General features: G+C 45.8%; 6 protein-coding genes across 6 annotated transcripts; 3 read left to right on the top strand and 3 right to left on the bottom strand.

Annotated features, from left to right (window-relative positions):
- Positions 1 to 17: 17 nt before the first annotated feature.
- Positions 18 to 1,947, bottom strand: F5Y00DRAFT_250170 (cytochrome P450). The gene has a single exon (XM_048009698.1). It carries the CDS (start codon positions 1,808 to 1,810, stop codon positions 125 to 127), a length of 1,686 nt encoding a protein of 561 aa, XP_047859751.1. The 5' UTR covers positions 1,811 to 1,947; the 3' UTR covers positions 18 to 124.
- Positions 1,948 to 2,057: 110 nt separating this feature from the next.
- F5Y00DRAFT_256524 (cytochrome P450) lies at positions 2,058 to 5,274 on the top strand (the record flags this gene model as incomplete). The annotated part of the gene is made up of 5 exons (XM_048010422.1): positions 2,058 to 2,092; positions 2,534 to 2,725; positions 2,778 to 3,545; positions 3,611 to 4,310; positions 5,245 to 5,274. The coding sequence occupies 5 exons, from the start codon at positions 2,058 to 2,060 to the stop codon at positions 5,272 to 5,274; spliced, it is 1,725 nt and encodes a 574-aa protein (XP_047859752.1).
- Positions 5,244 to 5,962, bottom strand: F5Y00DRAFT_250174 (uncharacterized protein). Its single transcript, XM_048009699.1, has 3 exons — positions 5,875 to 5,962; positions 5,478 to 5,820; positions 5,244 to 5,352 (listed from the first exon to the last, which is right to left on the bottom strand). Exons 2-3 carry the CDS (start codon positions 5,689 to 5,691, stop codon positions 5,279 to 5,281), a joined length of 288 nt encoding a protein of 95 aa, XP_047859753.1. The 5' UTR covers positions 5,692 to 5,820; positions 5,875 to 5,962; the 3' UTR covers positions 5,244 to 5,278.
- An 843-nt stretch (positions 5,963 to 6,805) lies between these two features.
- Positions 6,806 to 8,199, bottom strand: F5Y00DRAFT_256525 (uncharacterized protein; the record flags this gene model as incomplete). Its single annotated transcript, XM_048010423.1, has 3 exons — positions 6,806 to 7,269; positions 7,354 to 7,557; positions 7,620 to 8,199. 3 exons carry the CDS (start codon positions 8,197 to 8,199, stop codon positions 6,806 to 6,808), a joined length of 1,248 nt encoding a protein of 415 aa, XP_047859754.1.
- A 1,291-nt stretch (positions 8,200 to 9,490) lies between these two features.
- F5Y00DRAFT_267191 (major facilitator superfamily domain-containing protein) lies at positions 9,491 to 11,773 on the top strand (the record flags this gene model as incomplete). The annotated part of the gene is made up of 9 exons (XM_048012045.1): positions 9,491 to 9,827; positions 9,919 to 10,149; positions 10,230 to 10,245; positions 10,333 to 10,708; positions 10,788 to 10,935; positions 11,018 to 11,171; positions 11,229 to 11,254; positions 11,313 to 11,343; positions 11,404 to 11,773. 9 exons carry the CDS (start codon positions 9,491 to 9,493, stop codon positions 11,771 to 11,773), a joined length of 1,689 nt encoding a protein of 562 aa, XP_047859755.1.
- A 1,377-nt stretch (positions 11,774 to 13,150) lies between these two features.
- Positions 13,151 to 14,857, top strand: F5Y00DRAFT_256527 (cytochrome P450; the record flags this gene model as incomplete). The annotated part of the gene is made up of 3 exons (XM_048010424.1): positions 13,151 to 13,329; positions 13,384 to 13,839; positions 13,918 to 14,857. The coding sequence occupies 3 exons, from the start codon at positions 13,151 to 13,153 to the stop codon at positions 14,855 to 14,857; spliced, it is 1,575 nt and encodes a 524-aa protein (XP_047859756.1).
- Positions 14,858 to 15,057: the final 200 nt, after the last annotated feature.

The following is a 15,057-nucleotide window of genomic DNA, read 5'->3' on the forward strand; positions in this document are numbered from 1 at the left end:
GGTCATAGGAGGTAGGTAGGCATAGTACCTTAGATTAAGTACCTAATTAATAATATTATTTTCAAATCCCTACATTCCTTTACTATTCAATTCAAATACTCCTATTCGTTCTCTTCCGCTGCTACTAAACTTTCCTCCATACCAGAGGTGCCCGCTCTGGATGAAGTATCTGCAGAAGCAAGACCCAGCCACTGTCTTCCCTGATAAGGTCTAAGACCCGCCTGCGCGCGGCCTCGATGCTCTCGCCCGAGTATTTTTTGGCCGGGTCTACTCGCCACTCCCTAAACAGACCCACCATGAGAGCCACGAACTCAACCTGAGAGAACTTTTTGCCGGGACAATCGCGTGTGCCCTCGGACCATCCCAAGAAGACACCGCGTCGGTTCATGTCGATTTCCTCGTCGCCTGGCTTATTAGCGCCAGGGCGGATCCAGCGGGAGGGACGCCACTCAAGCGAGTCAGGCCCCCAATACTTGGGATCTGTGTGCATAGAACCGTAACTGGGCAGTATTATAGTCTTTGGGGGCAGATGTAAAGTTCTGCCGCCCACAGTAAGCGTTGTTGCTTGGTCGCCGGTCCATTTAATCGCGGGGACGATTGTATAAAGGCGTAAGGTTTCGTATAGTACAGACAAGCAACGTCTAAAACGTTGAAAGTCAGTACGATAATCTATCTCGTGCGGCTGTCGACCTCTGAGGACGGATTGGATCTCTTCAGAAATCCAATCTTGGACTTGGGGATTTGCCGCAAGAAAGTACAGGGCAAATGTTGAGCTGTGGGCTGTCGTATCATGACCGGCAAAGTTGAAGGTAAACATGTTACCGTATATTTCACTCTCGGTCAGGCCCCCTGATTGGTCACTGGCAGCTTCTTGTGAGGCGCGGACCAACAGTGTCATAAGATTATTATCCAAGTTCTCTTCCCCAGCGGCGAAAGCACGCTTCTGTTCCTCGTACATGGTGGTCATGTGTGTTTGAAACGAGACGACAGCCTCGTTGATGGTCCTCAGCTTAGAAGGGAGCCAGTACCGAGCAAGAAACGCTAACGTTTTGGGACCGAGGGCCAAGATAACTATGAGGTTCTCTAGAAGGAGACCCAAGGACACTCTGTAGCTCATAGATTGGATCTCGTCAACTGGTCTCTCCTCCTCGTGGCCGCGGAACTTAAACGACTTGCCAAAGCCAGCTCGAGCAAGTACGTTGAGCGTGAGTGTGCGAATGTCTTCAGCGCCAGATTTGACGCAAGTCTTGGAGGACCAATAACGGAGCATATCATCCGAGAGGCCGAGGGTTTCATACCACACAATTTCATTGTTCGCCTCATTAAAGCAGCGAGTTGCGACTCTCCGCTGCATCTTCCATGATTGACCCTCGGCACAAGATATGTTTGGGCCGAAGACACCAAGCACATCGTTTACCCAACATGGTCTGGGGAAGTCTACGGCCCTTTTGAAGACGTTCATAGTAGCTTCTGGGTCGTTCAGTTGGACCATGTTGTACTGGGGCGTCACCAAAACGAAGATATCTCCCATCTCATAATGAGATTGCCACCTATCCTCCAGGTCCCATCCGCGCCAATTGTAGCGAGTGATGGAATTCTCTCCAATGTACGGTAAGCGGCGGAGAAGCGAAGCAGCCTTTCGGTCGACAAGGGTCCAGAATGGATTAAAAGGACTGAAGGGGATGACACGTATAGGGATGCCGATTGTGCGGGCGGCCGCATAGTTTTTCAGTATAGACCAGATCCAATTGGTGAAGGATGCTATCACCAGAAGCGGGATTAGTGCTACCAGCACCGTGGACCAAGACATTACTGCGAGAATTGAGGTAGCGCAGGCAAGAAATTACAGCAAGTTGCATGTAAGAATAGAGGAAGAAAGAATAATGAAGAGAGGAAAAATGAAGATATAGAAGCAGTAAGGGCAGTAAGAGAGTAGGAGCAATTCCCAGGCCTGCAGAATACGGATAGATGCATGTATGTATCGGATAAGTATAGGTACGTACATGTAGGCTGTCACACATGCAGTTACCTTTCCCAAGATTGTGCTACGAACCAACATGATCCTACCTAAAGCCTTGGTAGCCCTATCTAGGTAGGTACCTAGGTACCTAGTGTAAGTCCAAACCACCGCCCCAGCGGAGCCAGCGTGCAAAGACATTAGCGCGAAGGTAGGGACTGTATAGCTTCCTCTACTCGTGGGCTTTTTCTCAGCTCTCGTGCCTGTCTGCAGGATGAGAAGACAGGCATCTTAAATGCCTTCTGAAGCAGTTTATGAGGCAATGCTCTTGGTTCTTGTTGCAATATAAAACTTAAAGGAATGAACTCTTGCTTCGTTCGGAGCTGTATGGAGATTTTACTTCATGCCTAACTTACTCTATCACCGCCACTCTTATACTTCCATTACTCTCAGCAGTGCAGACATTATGAGTACAATACTGTTTGTAAATAACAGTAGTATGATGTGCTCTCTTCCTCATGAGGGCCATGCGTTAGCCATCTCGGCCAATGTATTGCCTTATCATTTCCCCCTCAGGCAATGGACCACCAGCTCTTTACTGGGGCTATTGCTACTATTCTGCTTTACCTACATCTCTTCCTCTATTAGATTCCGAAAGGCTTTACATGACGACAATGCCAGGGAAGTACCCCTTGTGCCCTACTGGATCCCTGGGGTCTTCCACGCTTTTGCACTCTGGGACCCTGCCGACTTTGCTTTCAAATTAAAGTAACCACCCAATTTCATACCGTCATGACTTCAGATACTAACGTCTTCCAAGTAAGAGGTACGGTTCCAAGAAGCCATTCCAGGTCAAGGCCGGCTGGCTCCGCTTCTTCTTATTATCGGAACCTGAGCATGTCAAGGCTTTATTTCGAAATTCGAGACGTACCACGAACACGGCCACCGTTGCCTTCACATTGCGTAACCTAGTGGACCTTCCACATGAAACCGTCTCTCTCTATCTTGATGACCGCTCGGGAGCCGGGCTGAAGCCTCGAAAGGACAGCAATGTACCTCCCAAGCGCCGGATCACCTTTCTTGTATCTCATAACTTGCACAAGTTCCTATCCTCTCGTTACCTCGACGGTATAAGTAGGCGGTATTCTACCATGCTTCATCGCCAAATTAATGACATCCATGTCCAAAGTGAATGGGTATCATTGCCGAATCTTTTCAATTTCCTGCAGCGTACTACTCTAGTCTCTGAGATAGAGGCTTTGTTCGGCTTGAAGCTATTGGAATTGAATCCTAGGTTCATTGATGACCTCCTCATCTTCACACAGCACGTGCCTGACTTTCTTCGTCTACGGCCTTGGTGGCTTAACCCGCAAGCGTATCGGGCACGTAAGCGGCTCATTCAGTATGTCAAACAATGGCACGCATATGCACAGAAGCATGTGGACTTCGCGGACATTTTAGACGAAGATCCAGACTGGGAGCCTTTTTGGGGCTCGAAACTTATGAGAGTTCGGCAACAGTACGAACACGAAACAGGGGCAATGAACTCGGATGCTCGAGCTTGCGAGGATGTTGGCTTAATATGGGCGTACGTGAATGTTCTCTTGGTCTTACTCTTTGTAGCCCGTTGTTCTAATGAGACTCTTCCTATAGGTCGACCACAAATGTCCAAAATACAGTATTCTGGCTTTTTTTTGAGGTGCTTCGAGATCCAGATCTTCAGAGGCGGCTTATGAAAGAGGTCTCAGAGTGTAAAATAACCAACAACGAAGACGACACCACCGTCTTCGATATGAAGAAGCTCACAGCCCAACCGCTCCTACAGTCCACATACGCTGAGGTGCTGCGTTTGTACGTGGGCGTAGCAATCAGCCGCATCGCTGGATATGAAGATATCAAAATTGATGATTACACAATTCCGCAAAACAGCCTCATAATGACTTATAGCCGGGTTATGGCGCTCGATACCGACGCATGGATACGAGCAGGGAGAACGCTAAACAAGCCTCTCGATGAGTTCGATGCTGAGCGCTTTTTGGTCGATCCAGGCTGGACGCGTCCAGGACTCTCCCCCGCAGTAGACGTGAAGGATGATGGGAAGCGCCGATTTTCTACAGATGGCCTACTGGGTCTGTGGGTCCCTTACGGCGGTGGGGATCATATGTGCCCCGGACGCCACCTAGCCAAGCAACAAATGTTGGTGACATTTGCACTGCTGCTCTCAGAGTTCGACATAGAACTCTCTCCCGACTCGGCGGCTGCCGCTAAGGTGGAACCTGACATGAGGTTCGCACCCTTTGGTTCTTTACCGCCAAAGAATATAATTGGGTTCCGTATTAGGAGAAAGCAACGGGTAACTAGTTGATTAGGTACGTGATGGGATTAGATATTGTACCTGGGTATGTAATTGGCATTAACTAATCCATTTACATCTGATTGGTTGAGACTTTTGCACCATTCAACGTTTTAATTTGTCAATGTATGTACCTGCATCTCTCTTGCATTTGGCCCAGTAATTCTTAAGATTTACACAACCAACATCAAGTTACCCATATACACTAGCAGTACATACCTTATTTTAGTCTCTGAGTGTTTCCTAATTGGCCAACGGTTGCTCAAGATTCCGACAGGGGTATATCCATATGTATTATTGAACACACCACGGTAGGTGCACCATCTTTTCGACGTTATTTTGTGTCTCTCTAAATGGATGACTGGTTACAACCAAACGTAATCGAAGCGTTCTAGGGCTTGTAAGGATCTTCTTAAGGTGAAAACTTTCAAAGAGGACATCCGCATTTCTGTCATCACTTTCTGACGAGGCGTAAATAAAGTAAACAGCCCTTGTTATTTTAATTATCGGTGTTATCCCACTTGCTTGGCATGCGGTAGCCCGATGTTTTTCGCTAAGGGACGTTTCGCGGTTCCATTCCGAGTTTTTAGCTCAGAAAATAAGCCAGGTTATAATGATAGCGTTACACTACCTTACATAAACTAATATATAACTTACCTAGGAGGTACCTATTAGTTTGCTCGGTTGATCAGTAGGGATCTTATGAACACAAGCCTTCTATTTTTAAAATAACCTAGGTATTAATAGTATCTACCCTTTGTTTAGTACATCTTGATGTTAATCACCAGCCTAGTACGCCCGACCTTTAGGAATTAAGTCATATTTCTTCCCTTAAAACATAGCCAATCATCCCGCACTTTTCTCTCTACTTATAGTACGACGTACGTTTGATTGCTGAAGCAAACTATCTTGCCCTATTGACGTGTTTTAGAAGAAGGTAATATCAAGAGAGGTAGGGTTGTAGAAAGTCATGTTCGTCTTGTCACGTAGGTAGGTATATAAGTACTGACCATTATGTATAATACCGAGATGATAGAAAGAACTATTTTTTTTGGTTAGCCCTAGGTACCTGTTATCTCTTTTTAACCCCTCGCCTTTTCTTGCCCCACCCTCTTTCTTTTTGTTTAAGTCTACAACTACCTAAGATGTTGGAGAATAGGAACTTACGCGTAAACAAGAAAGGGGGCAACCCGCTTAGCTTCCCCACGAAGTGGATTGTCGGCAATGATATCATAGCCATGAACAGAGTTGTTATTGAAACATGAGGGGAGTCTTGAATTATCAACTTCATTGGAACACCCTCGTTGTTGGTAATATTTCTCAACTCTTGGTGCTGGGCGATGTCTCGCAGGCTTGTGGGGAGAGCTTGTTGGAAGTGCATAATGTATTGGATGCTTAAAGCTTGGAGATACAGGAGGTTGCCGCGCAAGTAACCAGAGTTAATAGATGAGGATGCGTACTGGTATATGTATGGTAAAATGATAGAGTGGCTTAAAGCTAGGTAGATGGTCTAGTCGTATCAATTTTTTGATGTAACTCCAACGGAATAGTAATTTCAGCTTACTGAATTGCCACACTTCCATTTCTGCGATATCGTGTATAAAATAGAAAAGCGGAGAGGTGCAATCACGAAGTACCTTCTCTAAGCCCATATCAAGACGGGCAACGTTGGTGCAAGAAATAAAAATCGGCCCCCAATATGCAAGAGCAAAAGACAAAGCGCTATAAAACTGCTTCGGCAACTAAGTCTAATTTCAGTATCCCGCGTATTGCACCCCTGCGTTGCATCCTATATTTGTCTTTTATTTGATAAAAGCCTCTATGTAAGAGGTGTGGGACAAGGCTGAGCTGAGCTAGTGTCACTGCGTGCCGCGATCATCGATGTCGTACTTGGACTTGCATATGGTAGGATATTTGATCTAGGCGCTAAGCGCTTTCTAGCTGTGTTGGTGCAACCACTCTCTTTAGACAGCTTTCGTAATTGAGTCGTCTTGATAGCAGGTTTAAATGGTCCAATTTGATGTGTCACCAAGTGTAACATAGATTTGGCCCCCAACGACCACCCCACTTGGCACATTTTAGCAATAGTGGCGTACGAAGGTCCGGGCCAAAAGTCTTGCATATGTGGAGGTCCTAAGCATCGTAATTCAACGTCATCCTTTTCTATTAATACTGTATCAGCTACCTGCTAAGCTAAAATTTGGATAGTGCCCGTACGCTAAATTTAGGTGGCTTCCCACTGTATTTATAGCGGCGTCGGTCACTACAGCCTAAATAATACCGTGCGGTCCTTTTTTTACTCACACGTGGTCTGCCAAGATTAGATGTGCAAGTCTTTTGGCCCGGACCTTCGTAACTACTGCCATAGACACGTAGGTGTACAATTTACGATATATGATACTCTTAATTTACAGTTGCGAAATTACCTGATACATCTTAAATCTGCCCTTTACTCTTAAAATATGTGAATTGGTGTATTGAACTAGAGACTCTATCTAAGTCCCCGGCGGCTTATTTGATCTCGAGATCTCAAATTCCAAGTGTTGGGTGATCTGGTTCTCGGGGCTTACAACCGTATTCTGTGACGACGTACTAATGTACGTATGAATGCCGGGTATCGGCCCGGGACCACGCGGAACCAATATGGGGTCTTCTTTCCAGATGTTCGCCTGATAGACCATGCTCCCATATCCCAACTCGGGGTCAGCATCATAGACGTGACTATTGTTGACAACCATAGTACGGCAGTGGCTGTCAAATTCGCCTCTACTATTCTGAGATACCGCTGTGAGGTCGAGCCATCTGGCTTCGTCTTCGGTATGCTGCTGCTTCCGCGAGGAACGGATGCGTGATATCATGCGAAGGTATGTCTCTGATGGGGAGAATTGGGGTTTCTTGGAGCTGCGTGTTGATGCAGTGAAAAGCTGCGGAAAGGCAGACCCGCAGCACACCATGATGGCTTTTTTGTTTTATTATTAGTATAATTCCGTAGCATAGTGAGCAAATTAAAGGGATAGCAAAATAGTGAGAGACTAAAACGTACCAACGGACGGCTCAATGGCACTCCAGAACCAGAGCCAAGTAACGTCAGGGTTGCCATCGGGTCGTCTTTCTGAATCTACCATGACCGCCCTAACGATAGCAACAACTATAGTTATGATAGAAAGCGAAAAGAGTCCGATGAGCGCTAGTTTCTTAGACCACCTTATCTGAGTGTTCCATACTAGAATTGTAGGGAGAAGCATAACTATAAAAATAATGAAAAAGTCAGCAAGCCTTTGCTTAAGACAAAAAGGAAGAGATACAAACTCATAAAATCGGTAAGAACATCAAGGGCAGCATTAGCCTTAAGGGTTGCTGTCGTAAATGCGAGCTCATGCTCCTGCTGGCATACTCCAGTGATTTGCTCAATGGTTCCGACGAGGCACTTATAGTCGACGTTTCCGACAGAGCCAAAATAGCTTCCAGAAGTAACGAAAAGCACTGGCCACCAGATGTACTTGAAGTGGTTTATCCCGCTACCTAGGCGGCGAAAGAAGAGGAGAAATGATAACTTGATAGAAAACAAGGCCGTATAGAAGAAGAGCTCAGCAATCAACGATGCATTTAGCCAGTTTCTGAGGCTAACCATGTATGTATCTGGGTGATAGACATCCAACGCGGCCTGCACATTCATGATATAATACATGTCCGTAGCCGCCCATTGCCATAACGCGGCGACGACCAGGCTCAAAATCCAGGGGAAAATTACAAGGCCGTCGTCCCAAAAGAGACGATGCGGGCCCTTAAAACGTGAAACTAGACGACAGACTAGCGTGATGCCCGACACAGCGACTAAAGCCCATATAGTGGCAAGATAGGCAGTATAAGGGACTGCAGGAGGGGGCATCACGACTGGCTGCCCGTCGGTACTCATTTTTGTAAGATTGGAGAGTATAGTGGTGCAGAGATGGGGGATAAGAAAACCGCGAGGTTGAAAGGGGATAGATCATAGAAGAAAGTGCCCAGGGTTACAATATAGAACCACGATACTTGAGAAGAAATTGTTAGGATTCTAGATGAGACATCTAGGACAAAGAACATGTATGTATATACGAGCCATGGGCTCGCCAGATAGGTTAGAGTCCCTCGCTGAACAACGAAGTTATTTCCATGCTGTTTGGTTCCACCTCGTGACAGAAATGTACCGATGGTGTTAGATAAGCCAAGGCATAAGAGGGGGGTTGAAGAGTGTATGTCAACGTACTAGCCCGATCGTGGGTGAAGTTGATAAGAATCAAATCGCGCTTCATTGTTGGCTTGGCCATCTTAGAAGCTGCATGACACTAGAGGTGATAACAAGAGACAGTATGCTCTCCGACAGCACGTAATATTTTAGCTGTACGCACGACATTCTGTAGTAGGGGTGCCGGGTTCATAAGTGCCAAGATCTAAGTCTGGTTTAGGTACGCGAGGCTCAGCTCAATGCGGGAGAATCTTGCGATATGCCTCTATTGTGAATCTTATTGGTAGATCTGATAACGTAGAGCTATTTAAAGTTATCTTTCTTGACTAACTTTGATGTACCAATGCCGAGATAGTGGCAGTGATGCCTTATGTTAGTCAAGTGGATAGATGCGGAGTTGAGCACAGAGTCCACTGTGGTAAGGCTTGATCTGTGATATCATGAAAGCAATGCTAAGACAAGTACACTAGATATGCAACAGTAACGCTTGTATAGTCAGTTTCTATTGTTGGTTATGCCTAGTGGATAGCGCTGTAGAGATGTGACACCACAAATGGAGTTAATATACCTAAGTAGTCGGTAGCCGAGCCGCCCATTTGCACGGCTCAGTCCGTTTACTTAATGCCAAGGGCACCGGCCTCTTCTTGGCTTCGCTTGAGTGTCTTTTGAATACATACCTCCACTTAGGAAGTACTGCTGAGGTACTTCCAATCTACCTCACAGGTAATTAGAACTGATCTGGGACTCGATATTGCTATCTAGATGCATGTAGGTCACTTGGGTACCTACCTACCTAGGTACATACCTATGTAGGTAATATGAGATCAAAGGCATTACCCCTATAGTATGTTTGCACACTTATTTTGTCCATTGCCTACGTTCTCTTCGCACAGAAAAGTCACAACTTGATCAATCCATCCTCCTTACTTAGCCAACTCTCATATCCTAAGAGGCCATGGCCGGACGGTACGCAAACCACGAAGAAGAGAAGCATTGCGAGGGTGCGGTAAGAGACCATAGGAACTTACCATCTTTGCCATCGTTGCAGTCTACACGCCTCTTCGCCATCATAGGCGGCCTTTGCTTAGGTACTTTCTTGTTTGGCCTTGACCTTAACATCATTGGGGTCGCCATACCCCCAATTACCACCGAATTTCGTTCGCTGGCAGACGTTGCCTGGTATGGCTCGGCCTATATGCTTACCTTAACTGCGTTCCAACCCCTATTCGGCAATCTGAATAAGTTCTTTAACCCCAAGGTGGTATATATGATATCACTGTCGATATTCGAAGGTAAGTTTGGTAGAAATAAGAACGGAAGGAAGGAAGGGGCTTATAGAGAAGGATTAAAAGATATACGAACGAAATTAACACGTATTTACAGTGGGATCGATCGTCTCGGCCGCGGCACCCCGGTCCGACGTTCTCATCGTCGGACGTGCTATACTCGGCCTCGGAGCGGCTGGCCTGCTCCAGGGGGCACTCGCTATAATCGGACTTGTCGTTGCTGTTGACAAGGTTCCTCTTTACATCGGAATTGTGGTCAGTTCCATGGCCTTGAGCGTCTGTTGCGGCCCTGTCATTGGCGGTGCCCTCACCGAGTTTGTTGGTTGGCGTAAGTTTCTTCCAAGAGCACATGCTCAGATGAAAATTTCGAACGTTAATAATCTAATTCCCGGACTTTTCTTAATATAGGATGGTGTTTTTGGATGTAAGTCTCCCTCTTTTGACCCCATTTACATCGTCTAGACTTTTTCTTTGCGTCCTTCCAGATCAAAGATAATAACACTTGACATAGAAACGTCCCGGCTGGCGCCTGCGTCCTCATCATAATTTTCTTCTTTGTCAACATCTCAGAGCCCTCCTTGAATCAGACTACTCGAAACCTGTCCGTATATGAGAAGATTCAGCATATGGACTTCTTGGGCCTTATCCTCTTCCTCGGCTCAATATGCTGTCTTCTGCTAGTGCTTACTTGGGGCGGCCAGGTCTACCCTTGGAATAATGGCCGCATAATTGGGTTATTCGTCGTTTTTGGAGTCTTGACAATTGGCTTGATCTTCTGGTTAGTTAAACGGGGGGATCTCGCTCTTATTCCACTTAGAGTTCTCAGGAACCGAACTATTTATATGGGTTCGATAACACTCGTCGGTTATGGTATCACCTCTGTAGTTGTAAGTAACTGCCTACGATCGAGAGAGTTGGCGGTGGATCTATGGTAGTATCCTTTTAGCTGCTAATTTATTTCCTCAGTATGGCTATTACCTCCCGATTTTATTCCAGTCAGTCCAGGGAGTATCCACCACCGAGAGTGGAATACGATATATTGCACTTGTCGGCCCGCAGATTTTCGCCATTGTCGTCACAGGAGCATTGGTTTCGCGATGGGGATACTATGTCAGTACGACCTGAAGAGCAAGCGCATACCTATCGTACGAGTTGCTGATTATACTTTTCCCTTCTCTAGGTACCATATATGATAGGTGGTGGAACGCTCTGTTGCATCGGATCAGGACTTCTCACTACCGTTGACTTAACCACTCCTACTATAGAGTGGGCCGCATATCTAGTAATAATCGGGCTCGGGCTTGGTATGGCAGCTCAGATTCCGTATACAGCCTTACAAGCTGTTCTAGAGTATGTTGGAATAATTCAAGTATTAAATGAAGAATCCACTAACATGGGACCATTCAGACCTGAAGATGTTGCCACTGGCAATGGTTTGTCTCTATCTTCTTGTTTCGTGTTACTCTAACAGAAGACTAACTTATGTGACAGCAATCGCTGTCTTCTCTTTTCATCTTGCCGGGTATGTTATTACATTCAATTATCTACGTGGTTGACTTCTGAATTAACTAGAAGAAAACAGTGCTATCGGGACAGCTATCGGTCAGACCCTCCTGATCGACGGACTCAATATCGCTGTGCCTCATTATACCAGCGGTCTTGTGTCTCCTGCTGCTGTGATACAGGCTGGAGCTACAGGGCTTACTGCCGTAGCACCCGGGGATATGCAACTCCTTCAAGATCTCCGCTGGGCCTATGGCGCAGCAGTCCGCCGGACCATTATTCTGGGTCTCGCAGGTGCTTGTCTAACCGTCCCGGCATCCTGCGGCATGGAGTGGCTAAATATCAAGCGGATAGCGGAGGAAAGGGAGCGCCGTGCTGAAAGTTCGGCTGAGAAGCCTCTTTCTTCGACGGAAGAAGAGAAGACTGACAAGGGAGGCCCTGAGTGCTAGGCTATTTCAGGATGTTCAACGGTAAATGAAGGGTAGATGGTGATAAAGGTCGAGGGAAATTGAAAGTGAACATTTGCACAAAGATTGTCATAGGGGAGATACCAGAACGGCGCCTTTGGCTCTCGGTAATAGTTAATTAATAGTTATTTGTATTTAAGCAAGGATTCGACTATGAAGAATCTACCTAAATAGGTGTTCAAAGCAGCAATCTTTCATAATATCATGGAAAACACTAAAGCACCCACTTATAATGGATATAATTATATTATCCAAAGTTGAATAGCTTGATGACTCTTTTACTTGGGAAATAGTCCAATGATTTTTGACGGTTTATAAGCCATTTCAACATTTACCGGCAAAGGAATTACCACTCAAGTGCCTAAGTACCTAGATACCTGGTAGGTAACTTTCAAAAGTTGAAACTATTTAAGTGAATTTAGTAATTTTTCTACAAATGATATTCTTGTAATTAATAGAAAGGGTGAAGTTTATAATGTTTACCTTAGGAGGTAGGAAAGAGAGGTACCTAAGCCGCCCTATTTGGGAATGTCCTATAAAAATGTCTTGTTAGTGCAGCTCAAGTACTACATAGGTTACGGTTGTTGTGTGGATCCGTCACCACTGGGCACGGACCACTACTCAGGACCCACAGGTCCACGAGTAAGGAATGCATACAAAATTGTAAATAGCTTCCTAGATAGATTCCTTCCCTCTTACCTAATTAATAAATCAATACTACGAGACTCATTCGATACATATCATCACAGTGATATTGTATCACGAGTCCTTGTATTGTAATCTAAGAAAGCACAGTTGTACCATTGTGGATCGGTTACTACCATAATTGTTGGTAGACGGCGCCAGTTATTTTGACGCTATTCTGCCTAGGCATAACTAATAGCGAGGGGAGGATAGTTTAAGGTAGTATTGTATATAGCCAACCGCATAGGTTCGCATACAGTTCACCCCCTAAAATAATGTTAGTTTTTCGGACGTACATGATACAGAACAGGGCTTTTGATTCTAAATAAAGCAATGGATATACGCTTCAGGATTTCAGCGAAGTAGCTTCAAGATTCCACTAAATAACATTATTACAGGAGGCGTACTATATTAGAATTTAGCACTAGGTACTTCGTACCTCGACGTGCCAAGGCGGGATGTGAGATCGCGCCGCATATAGTGTAAGAAGCTGCACAACTCGCTGGGGGCTACTTGTAGGTATCTATACGTAGTGAGACTTAGGGTCCCCGATATAAGAATAAGTAGTAGGACGGACATCAATGGCTACCTACCTCTCTTACAAAATGACTCTTGTCTATTCTCATGCGAACCTTACTCCTCCAGAAGATAACTTGCTTAAGGAACTCGGAGGACATGCCATCCACTCTCGCCCTCGTAGCTTTAGGCGTTGCAGCCATATACGGATTTCTCCAATTCGTCTTGAATTCGACGCAAGATGCGCGTGAACCACCGGTTGCTGAGAGGTCCATACCCTTCTTAAGTCCTATAATGGGCATCATCAAATATAAAACACTTTACTATAACAACATTAGGTTCTCTTTACAATTTACCCTGTCAACGAGGTCTGGTTCTGATAAAGTGAATAGGAAAGAAGGCAACCGACTCCCAATCTACACTTTACGTCTCCCTAGAATACGAGCATACATCATCAACGCTACGGAGCTTATCCCGGTATTGCAACGACAATGGCGAACTATCAGCTTTACGCCGATCATGGCCAGCGCAGGCCAAACAGCCTTAGGCATGAGCCAGGCCGGCACAGATATCCTCCAGAAGGATATCACCAGCGACAGCAATTCCGTCGTCGGGTTGATGCCAATAATGGCACGCGTGATGGCACCTGGGCCTTCACTCAATTCCATGGTCAGAACAGCAGTCAAAGTCATGACTAACAGTATAGATAAACTCGAGCAAGGCAATGAGGCCTACACTAAAATCAAGCTGTACGAATGGACGCGCCATGAAATACTCATGGCGACGACTGAGGCCGTCTTTGGGCCAAAGAATCCTTACCGGGATCCTACTATTGAATCTGCCTGGAGGTGAGTATAAACCTAGGTAGTGATACAAATTATGCACCCATCCTTTCTTCTACTACTTACCTAATCTTTTCGGAACAGAACTTTCGAACCATCCTACCTTTCCATCGCCATCTCCCCCCTAAAACCCCTCACCTCTCCCAAGGCATTCCAAGCTCGTGAAGTTCTCGCCACGTCTTTTGTGTCTTACCTTGAGAACAACGGGCCCGAAACCGCGTCAGATTTTATCCGCGCTGCACACACTCACCACGTTTCCCATGGCTTCACTACCAATGACCTGGCACGTTTCGAGATCGGGCATACGCACGCCATCAACGGGTCCACGGCTCCGACTACGTGGTGGCTTCTTTGGCATCTCTATTCAGATCCGGTGGTGTTGAATGAGGTAAGGCAGGAATTGGAGAGATTGGTTGTTGATACCTCTGAGCCCCACGCCGAAAAGACGAGAACTTTGGATCTATCCCTCCTCCCCAAGCACACCCCCATACTCCATAGCACCCTCAATGAGACTCTCCGCTTCCGAACCATGGCCGCGGCCGTCCGCCTTTGTCTTGAGGATCATCTCCTTGACGGAAAGTATCTTCTAAAAAAGGGGGGAATAGTCATTGTACCGCAGCCGTTACACCATTCGTCCACTTCAGCTTGGGGAGAGGACGTTGGACATTTCAACCACCGTAGGTTTATACCGGGAAGTGGAGCGGCGGGAAAGGAAACCGAGTCGAATAAAAGAAAAGCGTATGATAAAGCAGCATTCCTCGCATTTGGTGGGGGCCACACATTATGTCCAGGCCGGCACTTCTCGACGATGGAGATCTTAGCTTTTGCGGCGATGATGGTATTGAGATTTGACGTTGAGCCAGCGATAGGGGACAGATGGGTGGAGCCGACATGGAAGAGAACACCCATGGTGGCATCCTTACAGATCCCAGACGAAGATATAGAGGTCAAGGTCAGAGCGCGGGATAATGATGAAAGGCGGTGGCGTTTTATCGGTTTAAGGGAGGTTGGAAGTTCGGTTTAAGTTTTACTCGTGCCACGCCCCACTTAATTCTGGTTTCGTAAGCGTGTACCAGTTTTAATTGGTGCTTACCACCATTATTTATATATTATAATTATTTTTAAATTATATAATAAAAAAACCTTTTTTTTAAAAAAATTATTTTATAATTAATTTAAGTTTTAATAATTTTGTTAAAATAATAATCACGTGTTTGCATGACA

Source organism: Daldinia vernicosa (assembly GCF_022497035.1).
Source record: "Daldinia vernicosa strain CBS 139.73 unplaced genomic scaffold F5Y00scaffold_101, whole genome shotgun sequence".
Lineage (NCBI taxonomy): Eukaryota > Fungi > Ascomycota > Sordariomycetes > Xylariales > Hypoxylaceae > Daldinia > Daldinia vernicosa.

What these genes read in the sequence shown, in the direction of transcription:
- F5Y00DRAFT_250174 (XM_048009699.1), bottom strand. Translation starts at nt 5,691, where the DNA reads ATGCACTTCCAACAAGCTCTCCCCACAAGCCTGCGAGACATCGCCCAG. An exon ending in GCCCCCTTTCTTGTTTACGC is followed by an intron (nt 5,353 to 5,477) that starts GTAAGTTCCTAT and finishes CAAAAAAAATAG; the next exon opens with TTCTTTCTATCATCTCGGTA.
- F5Y00DRAFT_250170 (XM_048009698.1), bottom strand. Translation starts at nt 1,810, where the DNA reads ATGTCTTGGTCCACGGTGCTGGTAGCACTAATCCCGCTTCTGGTGATA.